Source organism: Stegostoma tigrinum, chromosome 26, assembly GCF_030684315.1.
Source record: "Stegostoma tigrinum isolate sSteTig4 chromosome 26, sSteTig4.hap1, whole genome shotgun sequence".
NCBI lineage: Eukaryota > Metazoa > Chordata > Chondrichthyes > Orectolobiformes > Stegostomatidae > Stegostoma > Stegostoma tigrinum.
The window spans coordinates 48,610,271-48,634,067 of record NC_081379.1 but is presented as its reverse complement, the minus strand read 5'-3'; the positions used below and the strand labels follow the sequence as shown (position 1 = coordinate 48,634,067).

The window sequence follows — 23,797 nt, the reverse complement described above, 5'->3', positions numbered from 1 at the left end:
AAAAAAAGTCCCAGCCTAACCAGCCTTCTCTTATAACTCAAATCCTCCAGTTTCAGTAACATTCTTGTAAATCTTTTCTGCACCCTCTCCAATTTAATAGTATCCTTCCTAAAGCAGGTCGACCAAACAATGTTGAAAGATGTAAATTTCTGAAATGGCGGGGGGGGTTGTTTTTCCTTGCCCAGGGACTCTAGAACATGGGCTCACCAGTCTGGGATAAGGAATCAACCATTTAGGGCTGAGGCCAGAAGAAATTTCTTCAGTCGAGGGTAGTGTACTTTTGAGACTCTCTGTCTCAGAGATTTGCGGTTGTGATTGAGTATATTAAAGGCAGAGGTTGGTTGATTTTTAGATACTAAGAAATAAAGGGATATCGGGATGTGAAAGATGGTGTTAGGGTAGATCAGTCATGGTCTTGTTGAATAAAGGAACAGATTCAAAGGTTCAAAATGCCTACCCGTAAGACCATAAGACATAGGAATGGAAGTAAGGCCATTCAGCCCATTGGATCCACTCCACCATTTAATCATGGTTGATGGGCATTTCAACTCCACTTCCCTGCACTCTCCCCATAGCCTTTGATTCCTTGTGAGTTCAAGAATTGAATTGAAAACATTGAATTGAATTGAAAATTGCCTTGAAAACATTTAATGTCCTGGCCTCCACTGTGCTCTGTGGCAATGAATTCCACAGGCCCACCACTCTCTGGCTGAAGAAATGTATCCTCATTTCCATTTTAAATTTACCCCGTCTAATTCTAAGGCTGTGCCCACGGGCATCCCCGCCTAACGGAAACAACTTCCCAGTGTCCACCCTTTCTAAGCCATGCAGTAACCTGTGCCCCAACTCCGATTTCTAACGTTCTTCAAGACTTTTCTCCTTCCCATTAAATTTATCTTAAATTTATAACAATTAGCTCTGCACTCTCCTTACAAGTGGTTTATCAGCATCTACGCGCTGAGGTTCTTTTTAACATCAAATCTTAAAAGTGATCAGGTCAGTCCTCTGTCTCAATTCTAGAGAAAAGGCTGATAAAAAATTAATTTTTGAACAAAAATAAATTTGCTGGAAAAGCTCAGTAGGTCTGGCAGCATCTGTGAAGGAAAAAACAGAGTTAACGTTTTGGGTCCGAAGATCCTTCCTCAGTTCTGAAGCAAATTTATTTTTGTTCCCGATTTACAGCATCTAAAGTTCTTTCGGTTTTAAAAATATAACTCTCAGCTCCTGTGCCATGCTAGTAAATTTGTTTTATGCCTTCCCCAAAACATCCACAAAGAACACAGAGCTGTGCAATGCAGGAACAGGCTCTTCGGCCCACGATGTCTGTACCAACCATGATGCCATTCTAAACTAACCCAGGGTGCTGATCCAAAATATCAGCTTTCCTGCTCTTCTGATGTTGCCTGCCGTGCCATGTTCCTCCAACTTCACACTCTCTGACTCTACCATTGGCAGTTCTTACTATCTCTGCCATTCTAAATTAATCTGAATCCCTCCATTCCCTACCTGTCACGTGCCTGTCTAAACATCTCTTAAATATTGCTATTGTATCTGCCTCCATCAACTCTCCAGCCTAAGAAGTGTAATATTTCAGTGAGTTATAATCTGAGTGGGGTTTTTAAAAGCAGTGTACTTTACATTTTTCTGACAAGACATTATTATGAAATATGTTCACATCAAATTTAGATCATAGCAGTGACATTTGGAACATTTACAGTGAGAATTTCAAATGTTGCAGTAAGATTTAGAGTGCTTTTATAATAACCAGCAATGTAGAGTAAAATCTGCAACCAGATTGGGAATATTTAAATAGGATTTACAATTATAGTTGGTTAAAGAAATCTGCAATAACACTTGGAATATAATTTAAGATTTACGTTTCAACAGAAAAAATCCAGTTCAGAAACTAAATTAAATATCACGTCTATGTTAAGAGACGAGACGTGCAGCGTTCTGGATTTGTTTCAAATTAAATTGCTTGGAACAAAAAAATTGATAGCGCAGTGTTTTGCTTTGGCTTGAAGAGAGATTTACTGTAGTCCAACCTTTCAGAGATGAAATTAGTCTGAATTAGTTAGCTGTCAGCACAGGAGTATGTACATAAAAGAACACTCCGCTGTTTCCCCACTTCTGCCATTTCAGTGAATTATTGGGAAGATATGCAGTTCGCACATGCATGCAGGAGCTGGGAGAACGTGGGCCAGCATCAAAGCTGAGTTGGCGGGAAGCCCCGTAGATAGTGAGTGGGAGATAGGGAATACCTAGGATGTGGCCAGACATACTCTCCGTCCTCTTCAGGGCACCTGAGTCTGATTGTCTCGTATCTATCCCCGGATCATCACTGAAACACAAATCTTCTCCAACAATAACGCTTTTGTTCAAATTAGCTAATTACAGGGAATAATTATAGTGTGTTAGTATATTATATTAGTAATAATTATAGAGGTGTCATTATTTTAAATTAATTTTTAAAACGTCTGGTTGGAATATATGATTTGAAGAATAGTTAATACTATGAAAGGGGATTAAACATTCGGCCCATTGTGTCTCTGCTATCCGCGTGTGTGTGTATTGGCGCTGTCGCTCACCTTGCGGAGCAGTCTGACCAGCCCGGCCGCCTGCTCGGCTCTCTGTTCCCGGAGCAGCGCCTGGATTTCCCTGATCCATCCGACCCTGCGAACGTACGGAGCCGGTGCCGCTTTCTGAGGCAGCAGCCTCTCAGGTTTGAGGATGAGCGAGGGGACCGCCAGCTCCGCCCGCCGCCCTGTGCCCGCAGCCAGCTCCGAGCGGAATTCCTGCAGCGATGCCGACCTGGGGCGCTCGTCCTGCGGACCCAGACCGCCGCCAGCACCGCTTCTTCCTCCTCCTCGCGTTAATTTCGAGCCCATTTTCCCACTGGCGACGGCGTTGGGAAAACGCAGGATAAGCCCAGCCTGTGGATTTCAGAGCTGCCGCACGCTTCTGTCATGCCCGTGTTAAAGTCAGCCCGGTCCCAGGGTCCAACAGCAACACCTTCCCAGAGCCTCCCCCTGTATCTCACTGCTCCTGTGCAGACTCTCTCCTTACTGAGGTGGAGTCTCTATTTCTCTCTCCCCCTTTGCCCCTGTGCAGTCTCTCTCCCCCTTTGCCCCTGTGCAGTCTCTCTCTCCCTTTGCCCCTGTGCAGTCTCTCTCTCCCTTTGCCCCTGTGCAGTCTCTCTCTCTCTCCCTCTTTGCCCCTGTGGAGTCTCTCTCTCTCCCTTTGCCCCTGTGCAGTCTCTCTCTCTCTCCCTTTGCTCCTGTGCAGTCTCTCTCTCTCCCTTTGCCCCTGTGCAGTCTCTCTCTCCCTTTGCCCCTGTGCAGTCTCTCTCTCTCCCTTTGCCCCTGTGCAGTCTCTCTCTCCCTTTGCCCCTGTGCAGTCTCTCTCTCTCTCCCTTTGCTCCTGTGCAGTCTCTCTCTCTCTCCCTTTGCCCCTGTGGAGTCTCTCTCTCTCCCTTTGCCCCTGTGGAGTCTCTCTCTCTCCCTTTGCCCCTGTGCAGTCTCTCTCTCCCTTTGCCCCTGTGCAGTCTCTCTCTCTCTCCCTCCCTTTGCCCCTGTGCAGTCTCTCTCTCTCTTTGCCCCTGTGGAGTCTCTCTCTCTCCCTTTGCCCCTGTACAGTCTCTCTCTCACTTTCTCTTTGCCCCTGTACAGTCTCTCTCTCTCCCTTTGCCCCTGTGCAGTCTCTCTCTCTCTCCCTTTGCTCCTGTGGAGTCTCTCTCTCTCCCTTTGCCCCTGTGCAGTCTCTCTCTCACTTTCTCTTTGCCCCTGTACAGTCTCTCTCTCTCCCTTTGCCCCTGTGCAGTCTCTCTCTCTCTCCCTTTGCCCCTGTGCAGTCTCTCTCTCTCCCTTTGCCCCTGTGGAGTCTCTCTCTCCCTTTGCCCCTGTGCAGTCTCTCTCTCTCTCTCCCTTTGCCCCTGTGGAGTCTCTCTCTCTCCCTTTGCCCCTGTGGAGTCTCTCTCTCTCCCTTTGCCCCTGTGCAGTCTCTCTCTCTCTCCCTTTGCCCCTGTGCAGTCTCTCTCTCTCTCCCTTTGCCCCTGTGCAGTCTCTCTCTCTCTCCCTTTGCCCCTGTGCAGTCTCTCTCTCTCTCCCTTTGCCCCTGTGGAGTCTCTCTCTCTCCCTTTGCCCCTGTGCAGTCTCTCTCTCTCTCCCTCCCTTTGCCCCTGTGCAGTCTCTCTCTCTCTCTCTCTCTTTGCCCCTGTGGAGTCTCTCTCTCTCCCTTTGCCCCTGTACAGTCTCTCTCTCACTTTCTCTTTGCCCCTGTACAGTCTCTCTCTCTCCCTTTGCCCCTGTGCAGTCTCTCTCTCTCTCCCTTTGCTCCTGTGGAGTCTCTCTCTCTCCCTTTGCCCCTGTGCAGTCTCTCTCTCACTTTCTCTTTGCCCCTGTACAGTCTCTCTCTCTCCCTTTGCCCCTGTGCAGTCTCTCTCTCTCTCCCTTTGCCCCTGTGCAGTCTCTCTCTCTCCCTTTGCCCCTGTGGAGTCTCTCTCTCCCTTTGCCCCTGTGCAGTCTCTCTCTCTCTCCCTTTGCCCCTGTGGAGTCTCTCTCTCTCCCTTTGCCCCTGTGGAGTCTCTCTCTCTCCCTTTGCCCCTGTGCAGTCTCTCTCTCTCTCCCTTTGCCCCTGTGCAGTCTCTCTCTCTCTCCCTTTGCCTCTGTGCAGTCTCTCTCTCTCCCTTTGCCCCTGTGCAGTCTCTCTCATTACTATTTTGCAAACCATAAGGTGTAGGGGCAGCTGCAGACCATTCTTCCCATCGAGTCTGATCCACCATCAATGAGATTGTGGCTGATCTGACAATCTTCAACTCTATGTTTCTACCTTTTTCCCATAACCCGGGATTCCCTTCCACATTAAAAAATCTACCTCCGCTTCGAATAGACATAACAGACCAGCCTCAACAACCCTCGATGGTAACGGATTCCACAGATTCATTACCCTTTGAGAGAAGAAATTCCTTCTCCTATCTGCATTAAATGGTCAACCCCCTAATCTGAGATTATTCCCCCAGTCCTAGACTCTCCCGCAAGGGAAAACAACCTTTCCTCATCTCCCACCATGTTCTCCCAAGAATCTTGAATATTTCAATAAAGTCACCCCTCATTCTTTTCAATTCCAGTGACTACAGGTCTAATCAACACAAATAAAATGAAGAACTGCAGATGCTGAAGATCTGAAGGAAAAATATCGCTGGTAAAACTCAGCGGGTTTGACAGCACTTGTGAAGAGAAAGCAGAGTTAACATTTCAAGTCCAGTGACCCTTCATGAGAACACGGACTGTTCTGAAGAAGAGTAACTGGATTTAAAACAATAACTGTTTCCTTCTCCAATGGAGCTGCCAGCTTCAACCAACTGAACTTCTGCCCATAAGACAGACATTCCATTCCTGGGATCAGATGAGTGAACCTTCTCTGGACTGTGTCCAATGTCAGTAACATCTTTCTTGAGATAAGGGCTCCCAACTGTTCATAGTATTGTATCTTGCCCTGACAAGTGCCTTGTATTGTTTCAGCAAGACTTGTGTATTTTTATGCTCCATTCCCCTAGATAAAAAGGCTAACATTCCATTTGCTTTCCCTATTACTTGCTGAACTTGGATGTTGGCTTTTTGTGATTCATGCACTTGGACTCCCAAATCCCTATATTCTGTAGCATTCTGCAGTCTTTCTTCATTTAAATCATATTCATCTCCTCTATTCTTCCTGCCAAAGTGCATAACCTCACATTTTTTCACATTATATTCCATCTGCCAAGTTTTAGCTACTCGATTAACTGTCCATATTTCTCTGCATTTACTTTGTGATAGCCTCACCACCTATCTTCCCACCCATTTTTGTGTTTCAGCAAAGTTGGCTACAGTAAATTCACTTTTTTTAACCACCTCACTAATATATATTGTAAATATGGACAGTTGCCAGGTCGTGAACATGTTCTATTACTGGGTATATTCCTCAGTCGATTTGTACGCAAGTTGGAACGCAATACAGGACAATATAAAACAGCTGTTTATAAGTATGAATAAACATTTATATGTGAGACCTTTAAAATAAATATTCATACGCTCCTGTATAGGATCTCATTTGTAAGTGCCTACATTCATAGGTCAGACGTATGTAAGTTACTGCTTGTAATTGTGGTCTCACCACCAATCTGTATGGTGCATCACAGGTCACAGGTCACCATTCCTGAAAATGGTCACCCTCCTCCAACTGTCTACCTTCTGTTTGTTAGCCAATCCTCTATCCTAATACTTCCTCCAACAACGTGGCTTCTTGTCTTACGACGTAACCTAATATGTGGTACCTTATCAAATGCCTTCTGAAAATCTATATATTACATCCATTGCTTTTCTTTTATCTATCACGCTTGTCAGCTTTCCAAGAATTTTAATGAATTTGTCAGGCATGATTTTCCCTTCATGAAGCAACACAGACTGTGGGCTTGATCTTTCTTGTGTTTCTAAATGCTTTGCTATTGCATCGTTTATGAAGGACTGTAAGATTTTCCCACTAATAGATGCACTCCATTAGGTCCAGAGAACTTATTGGTCTTTAGCTCCATTAACTTGCTTCGCAATCTATTGTGCAATCTGTAGTGAAAACTGTTTATTCAACTCCTCTGCTGTTTCCTTCGTCCTCATTTTAATTTCCCCAGACTCAATTTCTACAGGGCCTACATTAACTTGGATGTCTCTCTTTTTATACATTTAAAGAAGCTTCTTGCTGACTTTCTTGATATCACTTACAAACTTACTCTCGAAAGTTTAACATCTCCCTTTTGTTTTGGTCAGAGTTGTACAGTATGGAAACAGACTCTTCAGTTCAACTTGTCCATGCTGACCAGATATCCAAAATTAATCTAGTCCCATTTGCCAGCACTTGGCCCATATCCCTCTAAACCCTCCTACTCATGTACCCATCCAAATGCCTTTTAAATGTTGTAACTGTACCAGTCTCCTCTACTTCCTCTGGCAGTTCATTCCTTATACACACCACCCTCTGTGTGAAAAGGTTGCCCTTTAGGTCCCTTTTAAATCTTTTCTCCTCCCACCTTAAACTAATGCCCTCTAGGTTTGGATTCCCTTACTCTGGGAGAAAGGCCTTGACTATCCACCCTATACATGTCCAACACAACTTTATAATCCTCAGCAAGGTCACTCCCCCCCACCCACCCCCAGCACTGTCCCCAGACTGTGATGCTGCAGGGAAAATAGACCCAGCCTACTCAGCCTCCCCCTGTAGCTCAAACCTAGGCAACATCCTTGTAGATCTTTCTGAACCCTTTTCAGTTTAACAACATTTTTACTATAGCAGGGAGACCAGAACTGAACACAGTATTCCAAAACTGGCCTAATCATTGTCCTGTACAGCTGCAACATGACCTCCTAACTCCTACCCTCAATGCACTAACCAATGAATGCAAACGTATCAAATACTTTCTTCACTTTCCTGCCTATCTGCATCTCTACTTTTAAGGAACTATAAAACCCATACCCTAGGTCTCTTTGTTTGGCATCTTTTGCTGTTTCTTAGATCTTTTCCAATATCTGGTTTACTATTAATCTTTGCTCAGTTGTATGATTCTTCTTTGGATCTAATGCTATCCTTATCTGCTCTGGTTGACCATGGTCAGTTTATCCCCTTCCTAGGGTCCATATTCCTCACTGGGTTATGTCTTTGTTGTGAGCCATAAACAATGTTCATAGTATCTGCCATTGTTCATCAACCCTCTTTTCTGCTAAACTCCTTTCCTTGTCAACTTAAAACAACTCTGCCCCCCATTTGTACTTACTTTATGGTACAGAAAAAGGCCTTTCAGCCCATCAAGTCTGCACTGACCTCCAAGGAGCATCCCACCCAAACCGACACCTTACCTTAACCTCTGGAACTCCTCATTTAGCACAGTCAATCCACCCAACCTGCACATCCTTGGACTGTGTGACGAGCACCCAGAGGAAACCCAGGGAACAATGTACAAGCTCCACTCAGACAGTCACCTGAGAGTAGAATCATGCTCAGGTCCCTGCAACAGAGCTAACCACTAAGCAACTGTGCTGCCCTGTGGTGGGTGATCAAGACTGGTCCATGGTCCACGCTGGTACCAATAACTTAGGTGGAAATGGGGGTGAGCTTCTGGAAGCAGATTTCAGGGAGCTGGGTGGGAGATTTGAAAGGCAGAACCTCCAATACAGCAGTCTAAGAATATTCTGAGTCTCAAGTATTCATGAGCATAGAAGTAGGAGAATTGAGTGATTGAACACATCACTAGAAAGCTGGTGCAGGAGGGTGGGTGTCAGATTTCTGGGACTTTGAAAATGGTTCTGGGCAATGTGGGATCTATACAAGTTGGACAATCAACACCTGAACAGGGTATATGAATATCATAGAATCCCAACATTGTGGCAGCAAGTCATTCAGCCCACTGAGTCCACATCAACGCTTGGAAGAACATCCCACCCATACCAAACCCCCAACCCTTTTGGCCAATCCACCCTAACCTGCACATCTTTGGACTGTGGTAGGAAACCGGAGCACCCAGAGGAAACCCAGACAGTCATGGGGAGAATGTACAAACTCCACGTCTTGAGACTGGGTCGTTGTCGCTGTGACACAGCAGTGCTCACCACTGAGCCACTGTGCTTCCCTTGCAGGGAATACAGTTGGGAAGGGTTTAAATAGATGATGGGGAATAGGAATGAAACAACTGCACAGAGACCTATATTCTGTCACCAAGTCACTCCTTATTTACATCTGGTGCTACATGGGATGTGACCTGCCAGCTCAGAGCCAGACTGTCTGATTCCCCTGTTTATATCTGTTAGTCAGGGCTCCCTGATTGGACCTGGTTAACAACCCGATCAAGGATCTCACAGTTAATAAGATCCAACTGGTTCCAATCACTACAAGGAACCTGAGGGCAAATTCAGATCTGGGATTGAGAGGCAGATACTTAGCGAGTGAGACTGAAAGACAGAGGAAGCACGTATAGTACATACATGATTACGGTACACAAACTAAGAATGATACAGTAGCTATGACTGAGATGTGAAATTTTGAGTGACACAGCTGGGGTAGATAGTTGGAGTCTTTTTCCCAGGGTAGAAATGTCAAATACAAGGAGGCATAGGTTTAAAGTGAGATGGGCAAGTGTTTTACACAGAGGGTGGTAGGTGCCTGAAACATGCTACCAAGGCGGTGGTAGAAGCAGGCACGATAACAGTGTTTAACAGGCACTCAAACAGGTACATGAGCAGGCAGGGAATAGAGGGATACAGACCATGAGAAGGCAGATGGGATTAGTTTTGAATGGAATCATGGTCAGCACAGATATGATAGGCCAAAGGGCCTGCTCCTGTGCTGTACTGTTCTATGTTCTCATTAGCCCCCTGTTTAATATGTATTTACTTGCTTTGATGGCCCTCACCAAATGTAAAACCTCACACTTCTCCAGTTTGAATTCCATTTGCCATTTTTCCTATGCTTTACTTTGTCTGACCAGTCTACCACGTGGAACCTTCTCAAATGCCTTTCCACAATCCATGTAAAACCACATCCGCTGCACTTTCCCTATTGATCTTCCTTGTTACTTCCTTAAAAACAGCTTAAGTTAGTAAGACAGGCCCTTCTCTTAACAAGTACACGCTTATACTCCCTGATCAATCTGTGCCTTTCTAGGTAACAGTTACATACAAGCATGCACACAAGGAACAGGAGCCCACTCCCTTCGAGCCTGCTCCATTCAATAAGATCATGGCTGATCTTACTTCACCTTCAACTCTACATTCCTGCACATGTCTGATAATCGTTCACCCCTTCGAAATCAAGAATCTATCTACCTCTGCCTTAAAAATACTTAAAGATACTGTATTCTCTGTCTTTTGAGGAAGGGAATTCCAAAAACTCTCAACTACCTGAGAGGAAAAAAAGTCTTCTCATCCCTGCTTTGAGTGAGCGCACCTTTAATTTTTTTAAACTATGACCCTTAGTTCTCGATTGTGCGGCAGGAAGAAACATCCTTGCAGCCCCCACCTTGTCAAGTCCCTTCAGGATCTTATACTTTCAATTAAGTCACCTCTGACTGTTGTAAACCCCAGAGGATACAGGCCTAGCCTGTCTAACCTTTCCTCAGAAGGCAATCCACTCATTTCAGATATTAATCTAATAAGCCATCTCTGAACTGCTTCCAACACATTAACGTCCTTCTGTGAGTATGGTGATTGATGTAGTGTCACCAATGCCCGGCATATCTGAAGCATAACCTCTGACCTTCAATTCCCCTCACAATAAAGCACAATGTTCCGTTAGTTTTCCTGATTATTTGCTGTAGCTGAATCCTCACCATACATGATTCATGCACTAGGATACCCAGATGTCACTACATCTCAGATGCTGCAACCTCTCACCATTTTGCTAATATTGGGTGGCACGGTGGCTCAGAGAATAGCCCTTCTGCCTCACAGCACCAGGGACCCAGATTCGATTTTGGCCTTGGGTGATTGTCTGTGGGAGTTTGCACATTCTCCCTGTGTTTGCGTGTGTTTCTGCCGGGTGCTCTGGTTTCCTCCCACAGTCCGAAGATGCACAGCTTAGGTGGATTGGCCATGCTGAATTGCCTATAATATCAAGAGATGTGTAGGTTAGGTGTGTTAGCCATGGGAAATGCAGGGATCGGGTAGCGAGATGGGTCTGGTTGGGACGCTGTTTGGGGGGTCTATGTGGACATGTTGGACCATTCTCTGTGATAACTTGTTGGGCCGAATGGCCTGTTTTCACATTATGGGGGAGTTCTATGATTCAATATGCTTCTCTTTTATTCTTTCTGAGAAAATGGACAATTTCACTTTTTCCCATTATATACACCATTTGCCACACTTTTGCCCACTCACCTGACCTGTCTAGAACATAGAACATTACAGCACAGGACAGGCCCTTTGGCCCTCGATGTTGTGCCGACCTGTCACACCGATCTCAAGCCCATCTAACCTACACTATTCCATGTACGTCCATATGCTTATCAAATAACGACTTAAATGTACCTAAAGTTGGCGAATCTACTACCGTTGCAGGCAAAGCGTTCCATTCCCTTACTACTCTCTGAGTAAAGAAACTACCCCTGACATCTGTCCTATATCTTTCACTCCTCAATTTCAAGCTATGCCCCCTCGTGCTCGCCATCACCATCCTAGGAAAAAGGCTCTCCCTATCCACCCTATCTAACCCTCTGATTATTTTATATGTTTCAATTAAGTCACCTCTCAACCTTCTTCTCTCTAACGAAAACAGCCTCAAGTCCCTCAGCCTTTCCTCGTAAGACCTTCCCTCCATACCAGGCAACATCCTAGTAAATCTCCTCTGCACCCTTTTCAAAGCTTCCACATCCTTCTTATAATGTGGTGACCAGAACTGTACACAATACTCCAAGTGCGGCCGCACCAGAGTTTTGTACAGCTTCACCATTACCTCTTGGTTCCGGAACTCGATCCCTCTATTAATAAAAGCTAAAACACTGTATGCCTTCTTAACAGCCCTGTCAACTTGGGTGGCAACTCTCAAGGATCTGTGTACATGGACACAGAGATCTCTCTGCTTATCTACACTACTAAGAATCTTACCGTTAGCCCTGTACTTTGCCTTCTGGTTACTCCTACCAAAGTGCATCACCTCACACTTGTCTGCATTAAACTCCATTTGCCACCTCTCAGCCCAGGTCTGCAGCTTATCTATGTCTCTCTGTAACCTACAGCATCCTTCGTCACTACCCACAACTCCACTGACCTTAGTGTCGTCTGCAAATTTACTAACCGATCCTTCTACACCCTCATCCAGGTCATTTATAAAAATGACTAACAGCAGTGGACCCAACACCGACCCTTGCGGTACACCATTCGTAACTGGTCTCCAGGATGAACATTTCCCATCAACTACCACCCTCTGTCTTCTTTCAGCAAGCCAATTTCCGATCCAAACTGCTATATCTCCCACAATTCCATTCCTCCGCATTTTGTATAATAGCCTATTGTGAGGAACCTTATCGACCACCTTGCTGAAATCCATATACACCACATCAACCGGTTTACTCTCATCTACCTGTTTGGTCACCTTCTCAAAGAACTCAATAACGTTTGTGAGGCACGACCTTCCCTTCACAAAACTGTGCTGACTATCCCTAATCAATTTATTCTTTTCTAGATGATTATAAATCCTATCCCTTATAACCTTTTCCAACACTGTACCAACAACTGAGGTAAGGCTCACTGGTCTATAATTACCAGGGTTGTCTCTACTCCACCTCTTGAACAGGGGAACCACATTTGCTATCCTCCTGTCATCTGGCACTATTCCTGTACACAATGACGAGTTAAAGATCAATGCCAAAGGCTCAGCAATCTCCTCCCTGGCTTCCCAGAGGATCCGAGGATAAATCCCATCCGGCCCAGGGGACTTATCTATCTTCACCCTCTGTAGGATTTCTAATACCTCTTCCTTGTGAACCTCAATCCCACCTAGTCTAGTAGCCTGTATCTCAGTATTCTCCTCGACAACATTGTCGTTTTCTAGAGTGAATACTGTTGAAAAATATTCATTTAGCGCTTCCCCTATCTCATCTGACTCCACACACAACGTACCACTACTATCCTTGATTGGGCCTAATCTTACTTTTGTCATTCTTTTATTCCTTAAATACCCATAGAAAGCCTTAGGGTTTACCCTGATCCTATCCGCCAACAACTTCTCATGTCTCCTCCTGCCTCTTCTGAGCTCTCTCTTTAGGTCTTTCCTGGCTACCTCGTAGCCCTCAAGTGCCCTAACTGAGCCTTCACATCTCATCCTAACATAAGCCTTCTTCTTCCTCTTAACCAGAGATTCCACCTCCTTAGTAAACCACGGCTCCCGCACTCTACAGCTTCCTCCCTGCCTGACAGGTACATACTTATCTAGGACACACAGGAGCTTTTCATTGAATAAGCTCCACATTTCTACTGTGCCCATCCCCTGCAGTTTCCTTCCCCATCCTATGCTCCCTAAATCTTGCCTAATCTAATCATAATTGCCTTTCCCCCAGCTATAACTCTTTCCCAGTGGTATACACCTATCCCTTTCCATCACTAAAGTAAACATAACAGAATTGTGATCGCTATCACCAAAGTGCTCACCTACTTCCAAATCTAAAACCTGGCCAGGATCATTACCCAGTACCAAATCTAATGTGGCTTCGCCCCTTGTTGGCCTATCTACATACTGTGTCAGGAAGCCCTCCTGCACTCACTGGACAAAAGCTGACCCATCTATAGTACTCGAACTATAGTGTTCCCAGTCAATATTTGGAAAGTTGAAGTCCCCCATGACAACTACCCTGTCTCTCTCACTCCTATCGAGAATCATCTTTGCTATCCTTTCCTCTACATCTCTGGAACTATTCGGAGGCCTATAGAAAACTCCCAACAGGGTGACCTCTCCTTTCCTGTTTCTAACCTCAGCCCATACTACCTCAGTTGATGAGTCCCCAAACATCCCTTCTGCAACTGTAATACTGTCCTTGACCAAGAAATGCCACATCTCCACCCCTTTTACCATCTTCACTGTTCTTACTGAACCATGTAAATCCTGGAACCTGCAACAACCATTCCTGTCCCTGCTCTATCCATGTCTCCGAAATGGCCAAAACATTGAAGTCCCAGGTACTAACCCATGCTGCAAGTTCACCCACCTTATTCCGGACGCTCCTGGCATTGAAGTAGACACACTTCAAACCAACTTCTTGCTGGCCGGTGCCATCTTGCTTCCCTGAAACTTTAGTTCGGACCACCCTACCCTCAACCTTTTCTATAGTCGAACTACAATTTTGGTGCCCATCCCCCTGCTGAATTAGTTTAAACCCACCAGAATAGCCTTAGCAAATTTCCTCCCTTTCCTTTGTAGGCTCTTTACCTCATCTTCACAACCCACTTTCTGACCTATCTTTGTGTCACCAGCTAATTTAGCTGCTACATCTTCGCTACCTTCATCTGAATTATTTCTATAAATTGTAAAGAGTTGAGGCTACAGCACTGACCCCTGTGATACACTACTCGTGACAGACATCTTCTATCCAGGCCAATGTATTACCCCCAACATCATGAGCTTTTATTTTCTGCATTAACCTTTGATTTGGCACATTATCACATGCCTTCAGGAAATCTAAAATTTTCTACTGGCTCCTCTTAACCGTAACACAAGTTACATTTTCAAAGAACTCCCAAAACTTTGTTAAACACGATTTCTCCTTGACAAAACCACGTTGACTCTGCCTAATTAGCTCCAGCTTCTCTAAGTGCCCTGACATAATGTCTTTAATAATAGCTTCCAACATTTTCCCTACGACAGATGTTAAGCTGAGTGGCCTATAGCTTCCTGATTCCTGCTTCATTCCTTCTTTGAATAAAGGAGTAGCATTAGCTATTTTCCAACCTCAAGGAACCTTCCCTGATCTTGGGTAAGCCTTGGAAAACTAAAACCAATGCATCAATTATTTCATAACTGATTTCTTTTAAGATCGAAGAACGAAATCCATCAGGACCTGGGGACTTGTCAAGCCACAATCCCAACAATTTACTTTATTAATTTACAATGATTATAGCCTACACTCCTATGCCATAATATGCTGGTCTAAGAAATTGTCCCGAAAACAATTGCTCCACTAGATATGCTCACATCTGATTTTTCCAATTCACATGTAGGTTATACTCTGCCTTAATAATTGCTGTAGTCTTTTGTCAAAGTTCCCATTAATTCTCCCTTGATACCTTGTTAGGATATCCTCCAACAGGTGCCTTTTTCATTCCTCATCTCTACACAGACTAATTCCTGGTTTCCTGAATTCCTCTTTATTGTGTTAATATTATCTTTAATTAACAGAGCCACTCCTCCACCCTTTCCTAGCTGCCTATTGTTCCAAAATTCAGGCCCCAATGTATTTGAAGGAGATACATTTGCATATAGGGAAAGAGTAAGGACTAATTGGATTGCCCTTTGAAAGAGCTACACAAATTTGATGGGCTAAATAGCCTCTATCCATGAAGCACAATTCTGTGATGTATTCCTCTCTGCATTCTCTCTTCAAGAGTTCACACACTTGCTGCTGCAGTGAAATGTTATATAGGTCTCATTCCTTGACAGGAACCTCAGTAATTCACCCACAAGTTAAAATGACATTATTGAGTGGTGCTCATGGCAGCCCTTAACAGTAACTCTTTCAAACTCTTATATACTGTCACTCAGTTAACACCACACCCCTTCCAAAGTTACTATTTCTGATGCGATATTAACATTTGGGTATGTTTTTAAACTTGAAAAGGTTCAGAAAAGATTTACAAGGATGTTGCCGGGGCTGGAGGATTTGAGTGAGAGGGAGAGGCTGAATAGACTGGGGCTTTTTTCCCTGGTGTGTTAGAGACTGTGGGATGACCTCATAGAGATTTGTAAAATCATGAGGGGCATGGATAGGGGGAACAGCCAAGGTCTTTTCCCCTGGGTAGGGGAGTCGAAAACCAGAGGACATTTAAGATAGGACACTAATATTTTAAGGTAACAAGGAAAAGACTTAACAGGGACCAGAGAGGTAACTTTTTCACTCAGAGGGTGGTGCATGTATGGAATGAGCTGCTGGTGGAAGTGGTGGTGGCTGGTATAATTACGACATTTAAAAGGCATCTGGATGGTGTACGAATAGGAAGGGTTTAGAGGGATATGGGCTGAATGCTGGCAAGTGCAGCTAGATCAAATTGGGATATTTGGTTGGCATGGACGAGTTGGACCAAGGGGCCTGTTTCCACACTAAATAACTAAATGACTCAATAACACTGCTGCTGGTTCTGACAGTTATTTTACATATGTTTAGCATTATGATCTGGCTTTTAAACTGAGTGCATCTATTTATCAAACTCACGACCCTGTGTAGTTTATTACTTGCTTTGTCAACCAGTCCTGTTTCTGTATCCCACAAAAATGATTTAACAGGTTGTCTCATCCAGATGTTGTGCTTCTGTGATGTCTTTAAGCCAATCAATTGTCCCAGGGAGCTTCATTAAAGATCAACAGTTGGCATCAAGCCACATTAAACAATATTTAGGGAGGTAGCCAGAGGTTTGCTGAAAGAGTTTGGTTGTGCAGACAGCCTTAAAGGAGCAAGGTGAAGCAGAGAGGTTGAGGAAAGGATGTGCACAGTTTGATGCCTTGGCAGCTGAAAGCACAATCACCAGGAGTTATTGGCCTTAAAGTGTGGACCCATTAGAGAGACCCATTTCTGTTTTGGTTGCTTGCTGTGAGGAGATTGCAGAGATAGGGAAAGGTGAGGCTGCGGTGGGATCTGAAAATAATGGGAATGTAAAACTGTAGTGTCGCTGGACTGAGTGCAAGTAAAATGCAGTGAGTACAGAGGTCACTGGGGAATGGAACATTTTGGGTAGTCACAAATTTGTGGAGGAATGGAGAGGACTAGGCCTGAAGGTTGAAGCCCTGAGATAATAAAGGCTTGAGGGTACAGCAGCAGAAATGTTGAATCAGGAATGGAGTCAGGTAATGGTTTTGAAAATATACAGTCTTGGTGATCACATGGATATGTTGTCAGCAGTTTATCTCAGGATCAAATATGACAGTAAGGACATCAACAGGTTTAAACTTCTTTCCTTCATATGAACAATGAGTCACATTTGCAATGCTCTGTACCGAAAGAAGATGTGAAGGATTAGGGTGAAGGTTATGATTGGGTTAGGTTTAAGGTTAGTGTTTGGGTTAGGGTAAAGTTAGTGTTAGGTTTAGGATTAGGGATATGTTGGGGGTTGGGATAGTGTGAGGATTACCTTGATGGTTACAGAGTGTTTGCCGCGTAGGGTGAGGGTTAGGATTAGAATTACGGTTAGGGACAGATTGGAGTTAGTCTTAGGTTTAAGGTTGGGTTATGGTTAGGGTTTGGGAGAGGATGAGGGTTAGGGTTAGGTTTAGAGGTAAGCGTTAACATTAGAGTTACTGTTCAGGTTAGGATAACACTGTGTTTACTGTGTAGAGTTACAGTCAGAATCATAGAGATGTATAGCATGGAAACAGACCCCTGAACCTAACCCTAACCATTACTCTAATCATAAACCTAACCCTAACCTACGCCTACCCATATCCTAACACTAGCCCTTATCATAACCTTAACTACACTATCCCTAACCATACGCCCACACCAACCCAAGCCCTAACCCTAACCCTAACCCAAAATTTAAAGCTAATCCTAACCCTAATACTAATTCTAACTCCAACGCTAAACCTAAACCTAACCCTCACCCTAACTCTAACCCTGAACCTAAACCTAATCCCATCAGTCTGTTAATCCCCCGTGTATTTGGTGCGACACCAGCCTACGCAGCAAGCACAATGTAACTGTAATGCTAACCCTAATCTCAAACCCTACACAGCAACCACACTGTAACTGTAATGCTAACCCTAATCCCAAACCCTATGCAGCAAGCACACTGTAACTGTAATGCTAACCCTAATCCCAAACCCTATGCAGCAAGCACACTGTAACTGTAATGCTAACCCTAATCCCAAACCCTACGCAGCAAGCACACTGTAACTGTAATGCTAACCCTAATCTCAAACCCTACACAGCAAGCACACTGTAACTGTAATGCTAACCCTAATCCCAAACCCTACACAGCAAGCACACTGTAACTGTAATGCTAACCCTAATCCCAAACCCTATGCAGCAAGCACACTGTAACTGTAATGCTAACCCTAATCCCAAACCCTACGCAGCAAGCACACTGTAACTGTAATGCTAACCCTAATCCCAAACCCTACGCAGCAAGCACACTGTAACTGTAATGCTAACCCTAATCCCAAACCCTACGCAGCAAGCACACTGTAACTGTAAAGCCAACCCTAATCCCAAACGAATGCAGCAAGCACACTGTAGCTGCAATGCCAACCCTAATCCCAAACCAATGTGGCAGGCACACTGTAACTGTAATGCTAACCCTAATCCCAAACCCTATGCAGCAAACACACTGTAACTGTAATGCTAACTCTAATCCCAAACCAATGCGGCAAGCATGCTGTAACTGTAATGCTCACCCTAATCCCAAACCAATGCAGCAAGCACACTGTAACTGTAATGAAAACCCTAATCCCAAACCAATGCAGCAAGCACACTGTAACTGTAATGCTAACCCTAATCCCAAACCAATGCAGCAAGCACGCTGTAACTGTAATGAAAAACCTAATCCCAAACCAATGCAGCAAGCACACTGTAACTTTAATGCTAACCCTAATCCCAAACCACTTCAGGAATCACGCTGTAACTGTAATGCTAACCCTAATCCTAAACCAATGCAACAAGCACGCTGTAACTGTAATGCTCACCCTAATCCCAAACCAATGCAACAAGCACACTGTAACTGTAATGTTAACCCTAATCCCAAACCAATGCAGCAAGCACACTGTAACTGTAATGCTAACCCTGATCGCAAACCAATGCAACAAGCACACTGTAACTGTAATGAAAACCCTAATCCCAAACCAATGCAGCAAGCACACTGTAACTGTAATGCTAACCCTAATCCCAAACCAATGCAGCAAGCACGCCGTAACTGTAATGCTAAACCTAATCACAAATCAATTTAGCAAGCACACTGTAACTGTAATGCAAACCCTAATCCCAAAACTACGCAGCAAGCACACTGTAACTGTAATGCTAACCCTAATCCCAACTCTACACAGCAAGCACGCTGTAACTGTCATGCTAACCCTAATCCCAAACCATCGCAGCTAGCACGCTGTAACTGTAATGCTAACCCGAATCCCAAAGCAATGTAGCAAGCACACTGTAACTGTAATGCTAACCCTAATCCCAAACCCTATGCAGCAAGCACGCTGTAACTGTAATGCTAACCCTAATCCCAAACCCTATGCAGCACGCACACTGTAACTGTAATGCTAACCCTAATCCCAAACCAATGCAGCAAGCACGCTGTAACTGCAACGCTCACCCTAATCCCAAATCAATGTAGCAAGCACGCTGTAACTGTAATGCTAAACCTAATCCCAAACCAATGTAGCAAGGACACTGTAACAGTAATGCTAACACTAATCCCAAACCAATGCAGCAAGCACACTGTAACTGTAATGCTAACCCTAATTCCAAACCAATGGAGCAAGCACGCTGTAACTGTAATGCGAACCCCAATCCCAAACCACTGCAGCAAGCACACTGTAACTGTAAAGCTAACCCTAATCCCAAACCACTTCAGGAAGCACGCTGTAACTGTAATGCGAACCCCAATCCCAAACCACTGCAGCAAGCACACTGTAACTGTAAAGCTAACCCTAATCCCAAACCCTATGCAGCAAGCAGGCTGTAACTGTCATGCTAAACCTAATCCCAAACCAATGCAGCAAGCACGCTGTAACTGTATTGCTAATCCTAATCCCAAACCAATGCAGCAAGCACGCTGTAACTGTCATGCTAACCCTAATCCAAAACCCTATGCGGCAAGCACGCTGTAACTGTAATGCTCACGCTAATCCCAAACCAATGCAGCAAGCACACTGTAACTGTAATGCTAACCCTAATCTCAAACCACTGCAGCAAGCACACTGTAACTTTAACGCTAACCCTAATCCCAAACCCTATGCAGCAAGCAGGCTGTAACTGTCATGCTAAACCTAATCCCAAACCAATGCAGCAAACACGCTGTAACTGTATTGCTAATCCTAATCCCAAACCAATGCAGCAAGCAGGCTGTAACTGTCATGCTAAACCTAATCCAAAACCCTATGCAGCAAGCACGCTGTAACTGTAATGCTCACGCTAATCCCAAACCAATACAACAAGCACACTGTAACTGTAATGCTAACCCTAATCCCAAACCCTACGCAAGCACACTGTAACTGTAATGCTAACCCTAATCCCAAACCAATGCAGCAAGCACACTGTAACTGTAATGCTAAGCCTAATCCCAAACCCTATGCATAAAGCATGCTGTAACTGTAATGCTAACCCGAATCCCAAACCAAGGCAACAAGCACACGGTAACTGTAATACTAACCCTAATCCCAAACCAATGCAGCAAGCACACTGGACCTGTAATGCTAACCCTAATCCCAACCCTATGCAGCAAGCACGCTGTAACTGTAATGCTAACCCTAATCCCAAATGAATGCAGCACGCACACTGTAATTGCAATGCTAACCCTAATCCCAAAACTACGCAGCAAGCACACTGTACCTGTAATGCTAACCCTAATCCCAACCCTATGCAGCAAGCACACTGTAACTGTAATGCTAACCCTAATCACAAATGAATGCAGCACGCACACTGTAATTGCAATGCTAACCCTAATCCCAAAACTACGCAGCAAGCACACTGTAACTGTAATGCTAAACCTAATCACAAATCAATTTAGCAAGCACACTGTAACTGTAATGCTAACCCTAATCCCAAAACTACGCAGCAAGCACACTGTAACTGTAATGCTAACCCTAATCCCAACTCTACGCAGCAAGCACGCTGTAACTGTCATGCTAACCCTAATCCCAAACCATTTCAGATAGCACGCTGTAACTGTAATGCTAACCCTAGTCCCAAATCAATGTAGCAAGCACACTGTAACTGTAATGCTAACCCTAATCCCAAACCCTGTGCAGCAAGCACGCTGTAACTGTAATGCTAACCCGAATCCCAAACCCTATGCAGCACGCACACTGTAACTGTAATGCTAACCCTAATCCCAAATGAATGCAGCACGCACACTGTAATTGCAATGCTAACCCTAATCCCAAAACTACGCAGCAAGCACACTGTACCTGTAATGCTAACCCTAATCCCAACCCTATGCAGCAAGCACGCTGTAACTGTAATGCTAACCCTAATCCCAAACCAATGCAGCAAGCACACTGGACCTGTAATGCTAACCCTAATCCCAACCCTATGCAGCAAGCACGCTGTAACTGTAATGCTAACCCTAATCCCAAATGAATGCAGCACGCACACTGTAATTGCAATGCTAACCCTAATCCCAAAACTACGCAGCAAGCACACTGTACCTGTAATGCTAACCCTAATCCCAACCCTATGCAGCAAGCACGCTGTAACTGTAATGCTAACCCTAATCACAAATGAATGCAGCACGCACACTGTAATTGCAATGCTAACCCTAATCCCAAAACTACGCAGCAAGCACACTGTAACTGTAATGCTAAACCTAATCACAAATCAATTTAGCAAGCACACTGTAACTGTAATGCTAACCCTAATCCCAAAACTACGCAGCAAGCACACTGTAACTGTAATGCTAACCCTAATCCCAACTCTACGCAGCAAGCACGCTGTAACTGTCATGCTAACCCTAATCCCAAACCATTTCAGATAGCACGCTGTAACTGTAATGCTAACCCTAGTCCCAAATCAATGTAGCAAGCACACTGTAACTGTAATGCTAACCCTAATCCCAAACCCTATGCAGCAAGCACGCTGTAACTGTAATGCTAACCCGAATCCCAAACCCTATGCAGCACGCACACTGTAACTGTAATGCTAACCCTAATCCCAAACCATTGCGACAAGCACACTGTAACTGTAATGCTAACCCTAATCCCAAACCCTATGCAGCAAGCACGCTGTAACTGTAATGCTCACCCTAATCCCAAATCAATGTAGCAAGCACGCCGTAACTGTAATGCTAAACCTAATCCCAAACCAATGCAGCAAGCACACTGTAACTGTAATGCTAACCCTAATCCCAAACCAATGTAGCAAGGACACTGTAACTGTAATGCTAACCCTAATCCCAAATCAATGTAGCAAGCACGCTGTAACTGTAATGCTAAACCCAATCCCAAACCAATGCGGCAAGCATACTGTAACTGTAATGCTAACCCTAATCCCAAACCCTATGCAGCAAGCACACTGTAACTGTAATGCTAACCCTAATCCCAAACCAATGCAGCAAGCACGCTGTAACTGTAATGCTCACCCTAATCCCAAACCAATGCAGCAAGCACACTGTAACTGTAATGCTAACCCTAATCCCAAACCCTATGCAGCAAGCACACTGTAACTGTAATGCTAACCCTAATCCCAAACCCTATGCAGCAAGCACACTGTAACTGTAATGCTAACCCTAATCCCAAACCAATGCAGCAAGCACACTGTCACTGTAATGCTAACCCTAATCCCAACCCTATGCAGCAAGCACACTGTAATTGTAATGCTAACCATAATCCCAAAACTACGCAGCAATCACACTGTACCTGTAATGCTAACCCTAATCCCAACCCTATGCAGCAAGCACGCTGTAACTGTAATGCTAACCCAATTCCCAAACTAATGCAACAAGCACACTGTAACTGTAATGCTAACCCTATTCCCAAACTAATGCAGCAAGCACACTGTAACTGTAACGCTAACCCTAATCCCAAACCAATGCAGCAAGCACACTGAAACTGTAATGCTCACCCTAATCCCAACCCTACGCAGCAAGCACGCTGTAACTGTAATGCTAACCCTAATCCCAAACCAATGCAGTAAACACACTTTCACTGTAATGCTAACCCTAATCCCAAACCACTTCAGCAAGCACGCTGTAACTGTGATGCTAACCCTAATCCCAAATCAAAGCAGCATGCACACTGTAACTGTAATGCTAACCCTAATCCCAACCCTTTGCAGCAAGCACACTGTACCTGTAATGCTAACCCTAATCCCAACCCTATGCAGCAAGCACACTGTACCTGTAATGCTAACCCTAATCCCAAAACTACGCAGCAAGCACACTGTAACTGTAATGCTAACCCTAATCCCAAATCAATGTCGCAAGCACACTGTAACTGTAATGCTAACACTCATCCCAACCCTATGCAGCAAACATACTGTACTTATGACTGTAACCCTAATCGAAATGCTTACACTAACCCTGTAATGTAAACACACTAAATACACCTTAAACATAATCCTAACCCAAATCCTATGCAGTAAACACAATGCAATCCTATCCTGAAGCAAATTGGTGAACCTATCACAGCAAATACAGAGTAACCCTAACCCTTCTACTCAATGTGCCCACAGCCTGTGCAGCAAACACACTGTGGCCCTAACCCTAACCATAACACTAGCCATAACACCAACCAATATATTAAACCAACGGTAACCCAAACTCTAATTCTAAACCTAAAGTAATCACAACACTAACCCTAACCCTCAACCTAACCATTGCCCTGGCATGTCCCTAAACCTTACCCTATCCCAAACTCTATTTCTAACCCTAAACTTCATTCAAGGCATACATATAATCCTCAACCTTTGCCTAACCCTAGACCCAGCATTAACCCAAATCCTCACCCTAACCCTAACACTAACCATAACCCTACCCTTAACCCTAAACCACAAGCTAGCCCTAACTTTAATCCTAACCCTATCCCTAACCCTGAGCCTAACCCTAACCCTAAACCTAAACTTAATTGTAAACCAAACCTAACCTTGACCCATCCTAACAGCTAACCATAATCTAAATCCTAACATGAAACATATTCTTAACCCTAAACCTAACTCCAACAGTAGCCCTAACCCAAACCCTAACCCTGACACTAACCCTAACCCTAACCCTGACACTAACCTGAACCCATTCCAAACGTATCCCAATTAAGACCATAACCCTAATCCTAACTCTCACTTTTTAACCCTAACGCTAACGCTACACCAACCTAGACCATAACACTGACTCTTCATCTAACCTTAACCCTAACCCTGAACATAAACTAACACTAATCC

The 23,797-nt window shown here is 44.4% G+C and overlaps 1 protein-coding gene across 1 annotated transcript in view; it reads right to left on the bottom strand.

Moving 5' to 3' along the window:
• The window catches only part of lrrc75bb (leucine rich repeat containing 75Bb), a 39,569-nt gene extending 36,485 nt beyond the window's left edge, over positions 1-3,084 (bottom strand). Inside the window, exon 1 of the mRNA XM_048556465.2 lies at positions 2,589-3,084. Coding sequence (XP_048412422.1) covers positions 2,589-2,888 — 300 coding nt within the window. The 5' untranslated portion in view covers positions 2,889-3,084. The remainder of the gene's footprint in view (positions 1-2,588) is intronic.
• Between the last annotated feature and the right edge of the window lie 20,713 nt (positions 3,085-23,797).